We start from the raw sequence: 11381 nt of genomic DNA, 5'->3' as shown, positions 1-11381 counted from the left end.
GCTAAGTGGCACTGGGCTATTCTTGGTATCATGTGTCATCTATTTTAAACCCTTCAGGACCTGCTGTTCCTCACTTACCAAAAATACATTCTGGTTTTATTTGGTAGAGGCTATTTGATACTAAATAACCAAGGATAAGATACTTTGAACATCTCTGCGTACAAGAAAAAACCAGAAACACTTTTCCAAACCCACATAAATTAGCATAAATTTTCAGGTGCTCTCCATGCCACCTGAAAGCCTGAACATCCACATTAGATTAATTCTTTGATGTAGCAGTTCCATTTACAAGACTGCACAGGTAAAGATGCAGAAATAATTCAGAGATTCAGCAAAAAGAATGCTTTTCTGTGTTTCCCATCTTGATAACAGGCTTTGCTGGTATTCAGATACAGAACAAAGAAAACATGTCAAAGAAAAGCATTATCATGAAATAATTTGAAATAAACCCACATATTTCCAAAGCCAGGGCTAAGAAGTCAAAGTTATTCTTGGAGGAGAAAAATACATTGAAATTGTGTGATAAGAAACACATAACATACTGGTATTTTCCATCACTCAGGGATAAAGAATGCTGTCCACTGGTATCTCTTGCAAACAGAATCTTACTGTTTTGAAAAAAACAGAAATGTTTTTACTTCATCCATCATTGATTCAAAGGTATAATATTTGAAACTGAAGAAGATGTACCCTTTCTTTAACTGCCCTTTTTACTTTCTGAAGGCACATGGCTTCCACAGAGAACAAAGTTTTTTTTTCTGCGTGTAATTAATTCAATCTGTGTAGAATATCCACCTCTTTTTCTTTTAAACTTTGATTGATTCCTACTTTCCTACATGCACCACAGGAGATTTATTTCTTTCAATGAATCTCCTCCTTGCCCAGGTACTCTTACTCTTCAATTTATACACCTGTCAAAGAAAAGAGCAGGATGACTCTCCTCTCTTAGGGATCCCAAAGAGATAGTGGATATGCAGAAGGAAACTTTACAGTAAATTATTTCCCTGGACACTTTAGAGGTAACTTCTTTTGGTTTGTAGCAATATAGCTGGCTTAGCGCCTTAGTGAAATTCCAGTAATACCAAAGAGGTCTCCAGGTGCTCTGAAACACCATGAGGAAGTTTGACCACTTGGAAGCAGTCACAGGAACATGACTCTTCCAGAAGGACAAACTCTATTTGTGTAGCAGCAAAATTATCCTCCTGGCTTCAGAACAAGACAACTAAAGATTTTTAGTTAAATTATGGAATGAGTCATTTGAGAAAAGCCTGTGTAATCTCTTAATCTGTTCTTAGTGTACAAGAGCACTAGGAAAATTACTGTGGTGGATTAAAAAGAAAATCATCAGTGGGAAGATGGCTGAACAGCACATGGAAACAATATCGTTGAAGGTGGTAGTCGGGTAACCATTGCAAGATCAGGAGTGATCACTGGGAAATGGCAGGTATTTTTTAAACTGAAGAGAGGTGAGCAACACAATGTAGGCATGAGAACAGGTAGAACACAAGAGACCAGAAATGACAGTGCAGAAACAGGATTCTCATTGTTCCTCCCTCGCTCTTTGCAGAATCATCATTGTGAGCTGAATAAGGTGGATTATACAACTCCATTGAGACTTGAGTGAACAAGTCAGCCCTCCATAGATAAAACACACCTCATTGAGAACCTCTGCAAGATGCCCAAACTACTCCATGAACCACTCTTGCTTACAACTAGGATTAATAAATTGTTAAATCAAAATATCCAGGAAATGTCATGAGAAAGTGAATGAATAGAAGTAGTTTAGCTAGATCCTCCAAAGAACTGGAAAGACAAACTTTATATATCCTTAGTTTACAAACGTGCAAGGAATAAGAACAAAAGATAAGGTAATCCAGCTTAGAAGACAACTGATCTTCATTGTGGTTGACTGTAACTTTATCCAACAGGGAGAAATGTCAGATGTGACCTGAAGAATTTGGCAAGGAAATAAAAATTGGAGGGATCCTCATCTCAAAGAAATTAAAAAAGGTATTGGTCTATTCTTATGCTAGACAATCTTTGAATTACAGCATTGTATTTCTAACTTATATCATCAAGAGTTTGAACATTAAATATATTCAAAGTAAGACAAGTGGGGAAAAAGAGGAGACAGAAACACCCTGTCTTGAACAGAAGAGATCAGAACAAAAACATCTCTTCAGAGAGCTCTTTATTTTCTATCAGTTTGATCTAATAAATGGCACTACTTCCCATACAAGCCTTGCCTCATTTGCATCCCTAAGTCAGCACACTTACAACACTCCTGCTTTTGAAAAGGGATGTATACAGTGACTCACTTGTTGCTCTCAAGGCAATGTGGGGTTCATCTCACCTATCTGCCACCCACCACAGCACGTAAGGTCTGGTTATCGAAACTCCTGCTGCTGCTTGGGCAGCAAGACAGCAAATTCCAGCAGGCAATTAATTTCCCCCATCTGCCTCCAACACCTGTGCTGGCCAGTAATGCATCAATCTGTCCTGCTTAAAGAACTAGCATTTTCTAGACAACCATTTATTCACAGTTAAAGTTCGATGAATCCCTCACAAATATCATCTCCAGAATTACGACAGTGTTGCAGCAATTCAGAACCTAAAAATAACCCAATCTACCTGCTGGGTTTACAAGAAAAATGCATCATTTCAGTAAAATGGTAAATTCAGATGCATAACCATATCCTCCCTTTAGTTTTGTTCCCTTAAAAAATATCCACCTTTTATCTATGTCAATGCTCAAGTAATTAGGAAAAATTATGGAAGTCGACATACTATGGGTGTGATGATGCACAGGAAATATCATGAGAGTAGTTTAAAGACAGCAAATCAACATTAAAAATATCTAAATATTTTTTGATTCAAAAAACCCATAAAACCATTTTGAGATTGATTATTCTTACATCTATTTATATAAACTGTATTTTACGGAAGCATCAGAAAGATCAACTTTTACAATTATTTTTTAAAAGCCTACACAGATATGAAAAAAAGGGACTAGTGAAGAGAAGTAAATATCAAAAGGGAAAAAATACGTTTATTTCAAAAAGATGCAGATCTGTGCACATCCACTAAAATGCAATCTGAAAGACTAATCTTACATCCATACTTAACTAGAGGCTTGTTCTTGTTTAATATACAATTTTCAATTATCAACACACTGTCCACATCTTAATTCACAGCATCTGCATATAATGTATTGGAAACACCATTTCTCCTTGTGCCTGGGGGATGGAATTTCATTGCAGATTTTGGGGGATCCTCTGTAAAGGTGTTTTTTGGGTGTTCCCTCCACCTACATGCCAGAGGCTCTGCTCTGTGCAAGACCTGAGTATCACTCTCACTTTGGTAACATCTCCTCGTTATTTCACAATGATCACATTACCTACAAGCACAATTCAAACATTTTAGATTTTTTTTGTTATTTTATAAATTTCTAACTACACTCATTATCTCAGTTCATTTTTTTAGTGCTGTGATTATTTTATTTAACTTTTTCCATGTCACTCACTGATTTTTTTAAAACTGTAAAAATGGTTCAAAGACATCACCCTTACCCCACTGCACAAGGTCAGAAAATGAATCATTCCTGCAGAGAGTTCTGTGTAATACAAGTGGTGTTAATTGAGAAACAGCATATTTGTGGTCAAACCAGTTATGGATTAAGTTTTTATGGCAGCTTGTACAGAATGTTTTTTAATAATCATCTTTTTATAAGAACTTCAACCACCAGTGATGGGAAGCGGCAACATGGTGTGTATTCTTGTACTTTCTAATTGTATGTTCCCACATATTAATGAAATGTATCCATTCTTTATGGAAAGGTTAATAAACCTCTACATAAACTTTACACTGGGCTTGTAAACAAGAGTATAACAAGGTTTTATTATGTTATTCATAAGTACACAATGTTCCACAAAAGAAAAAGGTATTTTGAATAGGTTTTGACAATCTCTTTGATTTGTGTTTGTAGATGTTGCAGGAAACCAAAAAGAAATAAACCAAAATCAGTAAAATATTATTACAAATATATATATAACATTTCCCTGGAGTGATAATTAGTATTTTCAAAAAGTTGTTAGAAACTTGAATGTTTGGGAAAAAAAAAAAACAAACACCAAAAAAAGAGTGACTTAGAAAAGTAAAATATTATCTTAATTCCACCCATTTATCCTTAATCCATATGGTACCATTTTAGTTGACCTCCACTTTCAATGTAGAGCTCGAAAAATTCAGAATGTAATACAACACACTGTATGTTACATATCAAAGGCTAAAAATTCTAGTAAAAGAAAATAGTCTTTGTATATGGCGTTTATTTTACATTACCTTTCTGTGTTCCGTGAAAATATGTTCAACGAAATTATGTTTGTGGAATTACATCTCTAACCAAACAAGACGAAGTTGTGTTTTAAATACTACCCTTCAAGGGTTTGGAAACGGTATTTTCATATTGCACAGTGTTAATATTAATACAGTGTCTGATAGTACACAATACTCAAGAGTCATAAAATTTAGTCATCAGTGATGCTTGGAAAATAAATGAACCCAGTGCATTAGACAAGGGGGAATTTTAGAGGTGGTTAACAGAAATGAGATGAACGCCTCGTCTCACACACTGGCACACTGTGCTGCCTCTTGTCCCAGGTATACATTGCTCAGGAATCCTAACAATTGCAAGGAGCCACATTTTTTTTTACCTCTCCGTGAAAAGCTTCCACTTAAGGAATACCTTCCACTTAAGGGATACCTTCCTAAGATTCCTAAGATTTCACTTGCAGAACCTGACAGACAGTGTCTCAGATGTTGTGTAGGTGAAATCTCACACTCTGAACACTGTCTCTCCCAGAGATGGACTGAAATGCCACTTTGGTCTTAAGTAAGGGGAAGGAAAAAGAGAAAAGGGAAAAAAAAGGTGGGTAGGAGGTGAGAGGGCAGAGAGAGTGATCAAGCACAATGGTACTTTTAAGCCCTTCAGAGATTTCACTCTCTCTCACACACGTTACTTCACACTTTGGCACAGTCTGCTGGAAGAGTTTTCAGGCCTGAGATGTTTCTGAAGGCTGTATTATCTCTAAATAATACTATTTCTTCGGCTATGTACTGAAAAAGCTGCTATAAGCTTTACACCACTTTCACACACGTAAGTGAACTGAATAAATTTAGCACCTCTGAAAATATCAAAAAAATCATTATGAAATTTTCATTTAGCAACAGGAGGATCAAATCTGACTTAGGAAGAACTTCAGAATAATAATGCTGTGCACAGGCAAAATACTGTCACTGGGACAAAACTATTAGAAATAAGTCTCTGAAATTTACATGGTAATGGAGTTTATGACTAATTTCAAGTGCCATTTTCATTTGAGGACAGAAAAAATGTGTTTTGTTGGGTTTGGAGTTATTTTGAAAGAAGTCTTACAGTAAAGATCACAGTAAATATCACGGATTAGCAGGGACTACTGTAAGCTAATAATGTTTGTGTTTTGCTTTTCCAAATACCACTTAAGTTTAAATCACTTTCTGAAATATTCAGAAAAATCTTGTGGTTTTGTTTCAAAGGCTTTTAACACATATAAAAACCCATGTTCTCCTCCCAGCTTTAAGTGCAAGAGATGTCTGTAAATTTGCATGAATTTGAAACTAAACTAAAAATATCATCCTAAATTGAGGTAGCACATTTAACCAAGTTTCTTTCTGAGAACGTCAGAAAGAAACTGAAGAACTGTACAAGTAAGGTCTCTGTCAGCAAGAATTAAACTCTTCAGTGACTGATGCATTGTTCCCTCACCACTCAAGCATTTTAGGAGCTTGGGAGTTCTTCTTTAACTCTTCTTTTTTTTTCCCGAAAAATACTGTTTAGTCCATGCACCTTCAGGTCCTGTGGCATCTATTGCAACATCAATAATGGAATCTGGAGTCATCCACCTCAGAAATGCCAAGAGAAGGAAGTTCAGAACAGCAAAAAAAGCAAAAATACACCCAGTCACTGGGCCACAGTGAGACATTAGTCTGTCAAGTCGTTCATCCATTGGTAAAACCAGTTCATCTGCAACCCTGTCATACACCTAAATGGGGAGGAGACATAAAATAAGGTCTTAAAACAGGTAACTTAACAATGAGCTAACAACTGTATTGTGTACAATGTGAGTTCCATGCATACTTCTGCCAATTATATGAACATTTTTCCTAACAAGAGCTTTCCTAACAAGGGTTTTTTGAAGAATGGGTTACATAAAAGAAACTGAAATCTAGGTTAACTTCTATAAAAACTTTGCAATTCAAATATTGCTTGAAGTTACAAAATCATAAAATGAATTGTACTGATGGCACTTGAAAATGATAAACTGGTTGTACATGATACTTCAAGGTGGCTTACAAGAGATATATAAGTGCACTACAGTGTAAGTAAGAAGCATGTGGTTCATCTGTTCTCTCCTTCCTAAAACACAGGAGCTGAAGTCAAAAGTGACACATCTCCACAGGTTTTTGTAACATTACTGCAGTTACCATTCTTCACTAACGGCAGAATTTTATGCTGAAGTGCGGTTCTAATTCTGAAATACCATTTCAAAACTATGAAAATCAATTTTCATTACAATGACAGCTTATGTAAATTCAGTTATAGTTCAGCCTTCTGGCATTAAACTACCTCTCATAATTTTAAACCCCTTGTTAGCACGTGGCAGACAAAACTTAGTCATGACCTGTCTTTACATTTTCATACATCTTATACAGCACATTTTCCAGTTATGCCAGAAAAGTTACTTCATGTGAAGACTTGAGTAAATACATGAGTAGAAATCTAACTAAAGAACTAGGCTGTTCTTCACAATATTTGTCAGCAGTTACGGCATATTAAAAAATACAAATAGAAAAAAACCCATGTATCTAGGGAAGTATTTGGGGAAAACAAAAAGCATCTTCTGAACCTTTTAAAACCATATATGTTTGACAGGAAACCTGTTTAAAAATTACACTGGAAAATTACATAGAGAATGTACATTGTAATACTTCAAAGTAGCATCTGTTTCAGAAATGTATTTTATGAGAATTTAAAAGAAGTGGTTATACATACTTTCTCAGTTCTCTCTGCAACATTCCTCCATGTATAAAATGTCTTTACTTTATTATGCACTGTTTCTGGAGATGGAAGTGTTCCTGATCTGAGTTGGGCAATAGCTTTTTCTAATCCATTACACAAAGATTTCACGGAGGGCTCACATAAAATAATGAGATTTTCTGGAAGCACCTCAGGAATCCCGCCAACTCTTGTACTCACCACCTTGGAAACAAGCAAAAGAAACAGGACATATGCAGGACAGCAATAAAATTGTGCGGTGGCACTGCTAATACAGTGTTAAGATACAGCACTTGAGAAGAAAAATATCACGCTTTGGGAATTTGATCGGTACGTGAACTCCAGGTGTAGGCCCAAAAAAAGACCAGGCATAGCAGATTATCTTTAACAATGTCCAGAGTGATTCTTTGGTGGCATGATAAACCAGAAGACTTGGTCTAATGAGTGCTTATGAGACATCTTTCCTAAAGGTGTTTGTAACAGTACAAAACTAAATCCGTGTAACCAGGTTTTGGACTCTTCCTCCAAAGTCCCTCATAAAATATGTTACCTCTATTTGGAGAGGACAGTTTTACCACATGCACTTTCAGTCTATGCCCTCTAGGCTACTGAACATTTACAAGAATTTATTTATCAGTTCAGTAATTTTAATCTGAATTATTATTTTTTAGAAGGAAATCAGAAATTACTAAGACTCACATTGTGCAATCATCTCTAAAAGCAGGCAACAAAAAGAAACTGCATAACTTCCTCACCTCTAAAGAGGAAACCAGATGACAAGGGAATAACTACCACAACTAGGTTGTAACTGCCATCAAAAGATACTGAAGTAAAAAAAAAGATAAAGTCACTCATATTTTCTATGCTTCCTGTAAATCAGATACTCATATCAGTCTGTCTTTTTAATAAAGTTTCTTCATATTTTAATGTGAAAATTTAAGTTCTTTATGGCTATTGATTCGACTTCTTTTAAGTTGTTAATCTGAGTTGTAAATTAGCCAGAAAGGACTTTACAGTTCTCTCTCTCTCCAGTTCTTCTCTTGAATCTCTACATAGTCAGGCAATTTTTCAGCAGCTCCTCTCAAAGCAATATCAAAGTAAACGTTTGTGAACATCAACCACCCCAAAACTCTGTAAAGGAGTACATACAAAATAGCATTTTGGAGAGACAGTCTGGCTAGTTAGGGGAACTGAGAGAAGACCTAAGTCTTATTTCCAATTCTGCACAAATTTCTTCTCAAAGCTTAAGCAGTTTCAATTAACCATTCTGTCTCAGCTTCCAGGTGATCTCTAAATGGGGATAATATTTGTCCACGTTTTTAAAGACGGTCTCAGATGAAACCAAATGTTACAACCACATATTATTTGATTGTGACCTTTGTTTAAAATGGATAAATGCTCTCCAGACACTGAGATTTTTTTTTACCTGTAAACCACAGCTTGCTGCTTCCACAATAGCCATACAAAAGGCCTCAGTGAGGGAAGTGTTGAGAAAAATGTGTCCCTGGACTAGCACATTTCTAACATCCTGGTGTTCCAAGGCTCCAAGAAGACGTACCCTGCATATAAGAGGACAGAAATAATAGAGATAAACACTAAATTTGGACTGTAATAGTGCTGTACAGTATTACATATATTCTGAAAAAGGTACCAATGGTTCACACTTGTACAGTGAGAGGATGAACAAAAGCACCTTGGTTCTATTTTCTCTAAATTTTTCCAGCAATGGAGAAACAGAAGACTGCTTTTTATTGTCAAACTGAAAGAAACTTCTGAAAATAAAGTTGAGGGGAGAAGTTGCTGTTATAAGGACAACTGCCTTCAAAACATTGCTACTGAGCTTTCCAGTTCTGCAAGAGAAAATGGTTTCCTTCAGTTAATAACTAAGATTTGTCAAATGCATTGTTTAAATTTTCACTGTGAGGTCTGATCAATCAGAGCCTAAGGGGAAAAAGTATTTATGATCAGAAACTATTATTTTTAAGAGATACCAAAAAACAGCAAAGAGTAAAAAGAGAATGATACTGAAAAATAATTTTATGAGGGGAATCATTGACGGAACTACAAAACAGGCAACAAAAAAATAGAAAAGAAAATGAAAAATTAAGAACATAAAACTGGCTTTGATCATGAAAAAAATACATAAATGCATATGTATCATGGAAACATTTTGATAACATGGTACATGTTTGTAATACCACAAGAGCATTAGATAAGCTCCATGCCAAGGGTTTCATAGCGAAATAAAAAAAATTACTAGCAGTCACCATCACAGCAGCAGTGACACAAATGAGCTAACACCTTTGGCCACACAGTAATATGTGATCCAAGTATCATGGTTGCAGAGAGGAATATGACAAATTTATATCTAAGTCAACTTTTCTATGACTTGAGTGAAGGTTCATTTAGAGTCTATTTTTATTAATCATCTTGCAGGATCGCAGTCTCACTCTCAAAGTCTTCAGCGAGTGTCTGGTCTATTTTCTTTGCCTTCAATAAATTTCAGCTTCGCCAGCCTCAAATTTTCAGTTTTTTTGGGGAGAGGGTGCAGGCAGTTCCCCACCCCTGAAGTACATTGAAAGGTCATAGACATTCACAAAACAAACCTGTCATGGAGCTGGTATCTTTCCCGGACTTCTTCCAGCACGATTCGTTTTGGTCCTTCTCCTCCAACTAAGAAATGTAACTCTGGATATTTCTGACAGAGCTCAGGAATTATACCACTAAGCAAATCTATACCTAAGAGTAGAAAATTAAGGGCAAGCAGTTATTGTACTTGATTTCAGAACTTCTCATGATGTATCCCACCGCAATAACTCTATTCAAGAGTAGGGGAAAAAAGTCTCTTGAAGACAGTTACACTGCTGTACATAAAATTATGAAAAAAAACCACAGTTTTTGATCTCTTAAGAGACAAATATGAAAAATCACTTAAGTTGCTGTCACTTCATTAAATAAAAAACTATTAAAACACTTCTAACAAAATAGATAGATTAGGGCCTAAATCATATGTCCAACATAAGCCAAACCTTCCATTTTATAAATTGCAATTTTCAGTATCTTCAATATTACAGAAGAAACAAAACTCTGAACCAACACACACACAAACCAAATTGTACATTTCTTCTTCTTGAGTGCACACAAAAGATCAGAACGGCCACCTCATCACTCCCACTGAAAATTCCATCCATACCACAGACACAGTATAAGTGGTACCTAACCAAGACCTTCCTAAAAAAAAAGAACCCAAATAAACTCACATTTTAACCCCCATTACCTTTTCTGTAAACAAGTCTGCTGACAACAACAATTGTTACTGTACTGTCATCCCTCCTTGACGGGTCTGGAGTAAAGTCGGTGGGATCGACAGCGTTGGGGATGACAGAGACTATCCGAGGGTCCAGAGCCGCTCGCAGCACCGTGTTCTCCTTACTCGTGTAGGACACGCAGATGATGTGGTTGGTGTCGCACAGGGACACCGTCAGCAGCTTGTTGGTCAGCACCGAGCTGACATCGGCGAACCCGAAGAGGGAGTGGTCCGTGAAGACGGTGCGCAGCCCCATGGTCTTGGCGTGGAACAGCGCGTCGTGGGCCATGGCGGAGAAGGAGCTGTGGGCGTGCACGATGGTCACCCTCTCCCGCACGAAGATGTACCTGAGCAAGGGCAGGCTGTGGAACAAGGTGGTAGCCGTGGACTGGTTGTACATCACCTTTAGGGGCAGGTAGTAGACTTTGAGCCCGCTGGTGAGATAGCGGACGCCCTTCCTGTGGCCGTAGGCGTGGGTGACCACCAGGACCTTGTGGCCGCGCTCGATGAGGCACTGCGACAGCTGGTACACGTGGCTCTCCACGCCCCCCATGTTGGGGTAGAAGAAGTCCGACACCATGCACACGCTGTGCGCCGCGGGGCCTCTGCCCGCCGTCCCGGGCCCGCTCCTGCCGGGGGAAGGAACCACAAGGCGCCATCACTCGCCGGCGGCCGCCCCCGACGACCCCCGGCCCCCGAACTGCCGGCGGCACCGCCGGGCGCGGCCGCGAGGCCCGCGCAGGCCGCACGCACCGGGGGGCGGCGCCGTGGCCCCTTGAGGAGTCCGGTCACCCCGGCGGCCGCCCCGGGGGAGCGCGGGGGCGGTGAGGGCGGGGGGACCGCGCACGTACCTGCCGGCGGCGGGCGCTCCCTGCGCGCTGCCCGGCGCCATCTCGCCATTGCCCAGTCACCGCGGCAACCGCGCGCGCCCGCACCGAGCTGCGCCGCAGCCAATCACCGCCCTGCGCTGCGTCACGCGGG

General features: G+C 38.7%; 1 protein-coding gene across 1 annotated transcript; it reads right to left on the bottom strand.

Moving 5' to 3' along the window:
- Positions 1-4308: 4308 nt before the first annotated feature.
- PIGA (phosphatidylinositol glycan anchor biosynthesis class A) lies at positions 4309-11344 on the bottom strand. The gene is made up of 6 exons (XM_051795043.1): positions 11252-11344; positions 10371-11029; positions 9700-9832; positions 8520-8652; positions 7091-7297; positions 4309-6080 (listed from the first exon to the last, which is right to left on the bottom strand). Exons 1-6 carry the CDS (start codon positions 11290-11292, stop codon positions 5838-5840), a joined length of 1416 nt encoding a protein of 471 aa, XP_051651003.1. The 5' UTR covers positions 11293-11344; the 3' UTR covers positions 4309-5837.
- Between the last annotated feature and the right edge of the window lie 37 nt (positions 11345-11381).

Source organism: Manacus candei, unplaced genomic scaffold (genome assembly GCF_025592945.1).
Source record: "Manacus candei isolate 608988 ecotype Guabito, Panama unplaced genomic scaffold, ASM2559294v1 h1tg000041l, whole genome shotgun sequence".
Classification (NCBI taxonomy): domain Eukaryota; kingdom Metazoa; phylum Chordata; class Aves; order Passeriformes; family Pipridae; genus Manacus; species Manacus candei.
Note: the sequence above shows the minus strand (reverse complement) of the source record. Positions and strands in the feature narration are given on the sequence as shown.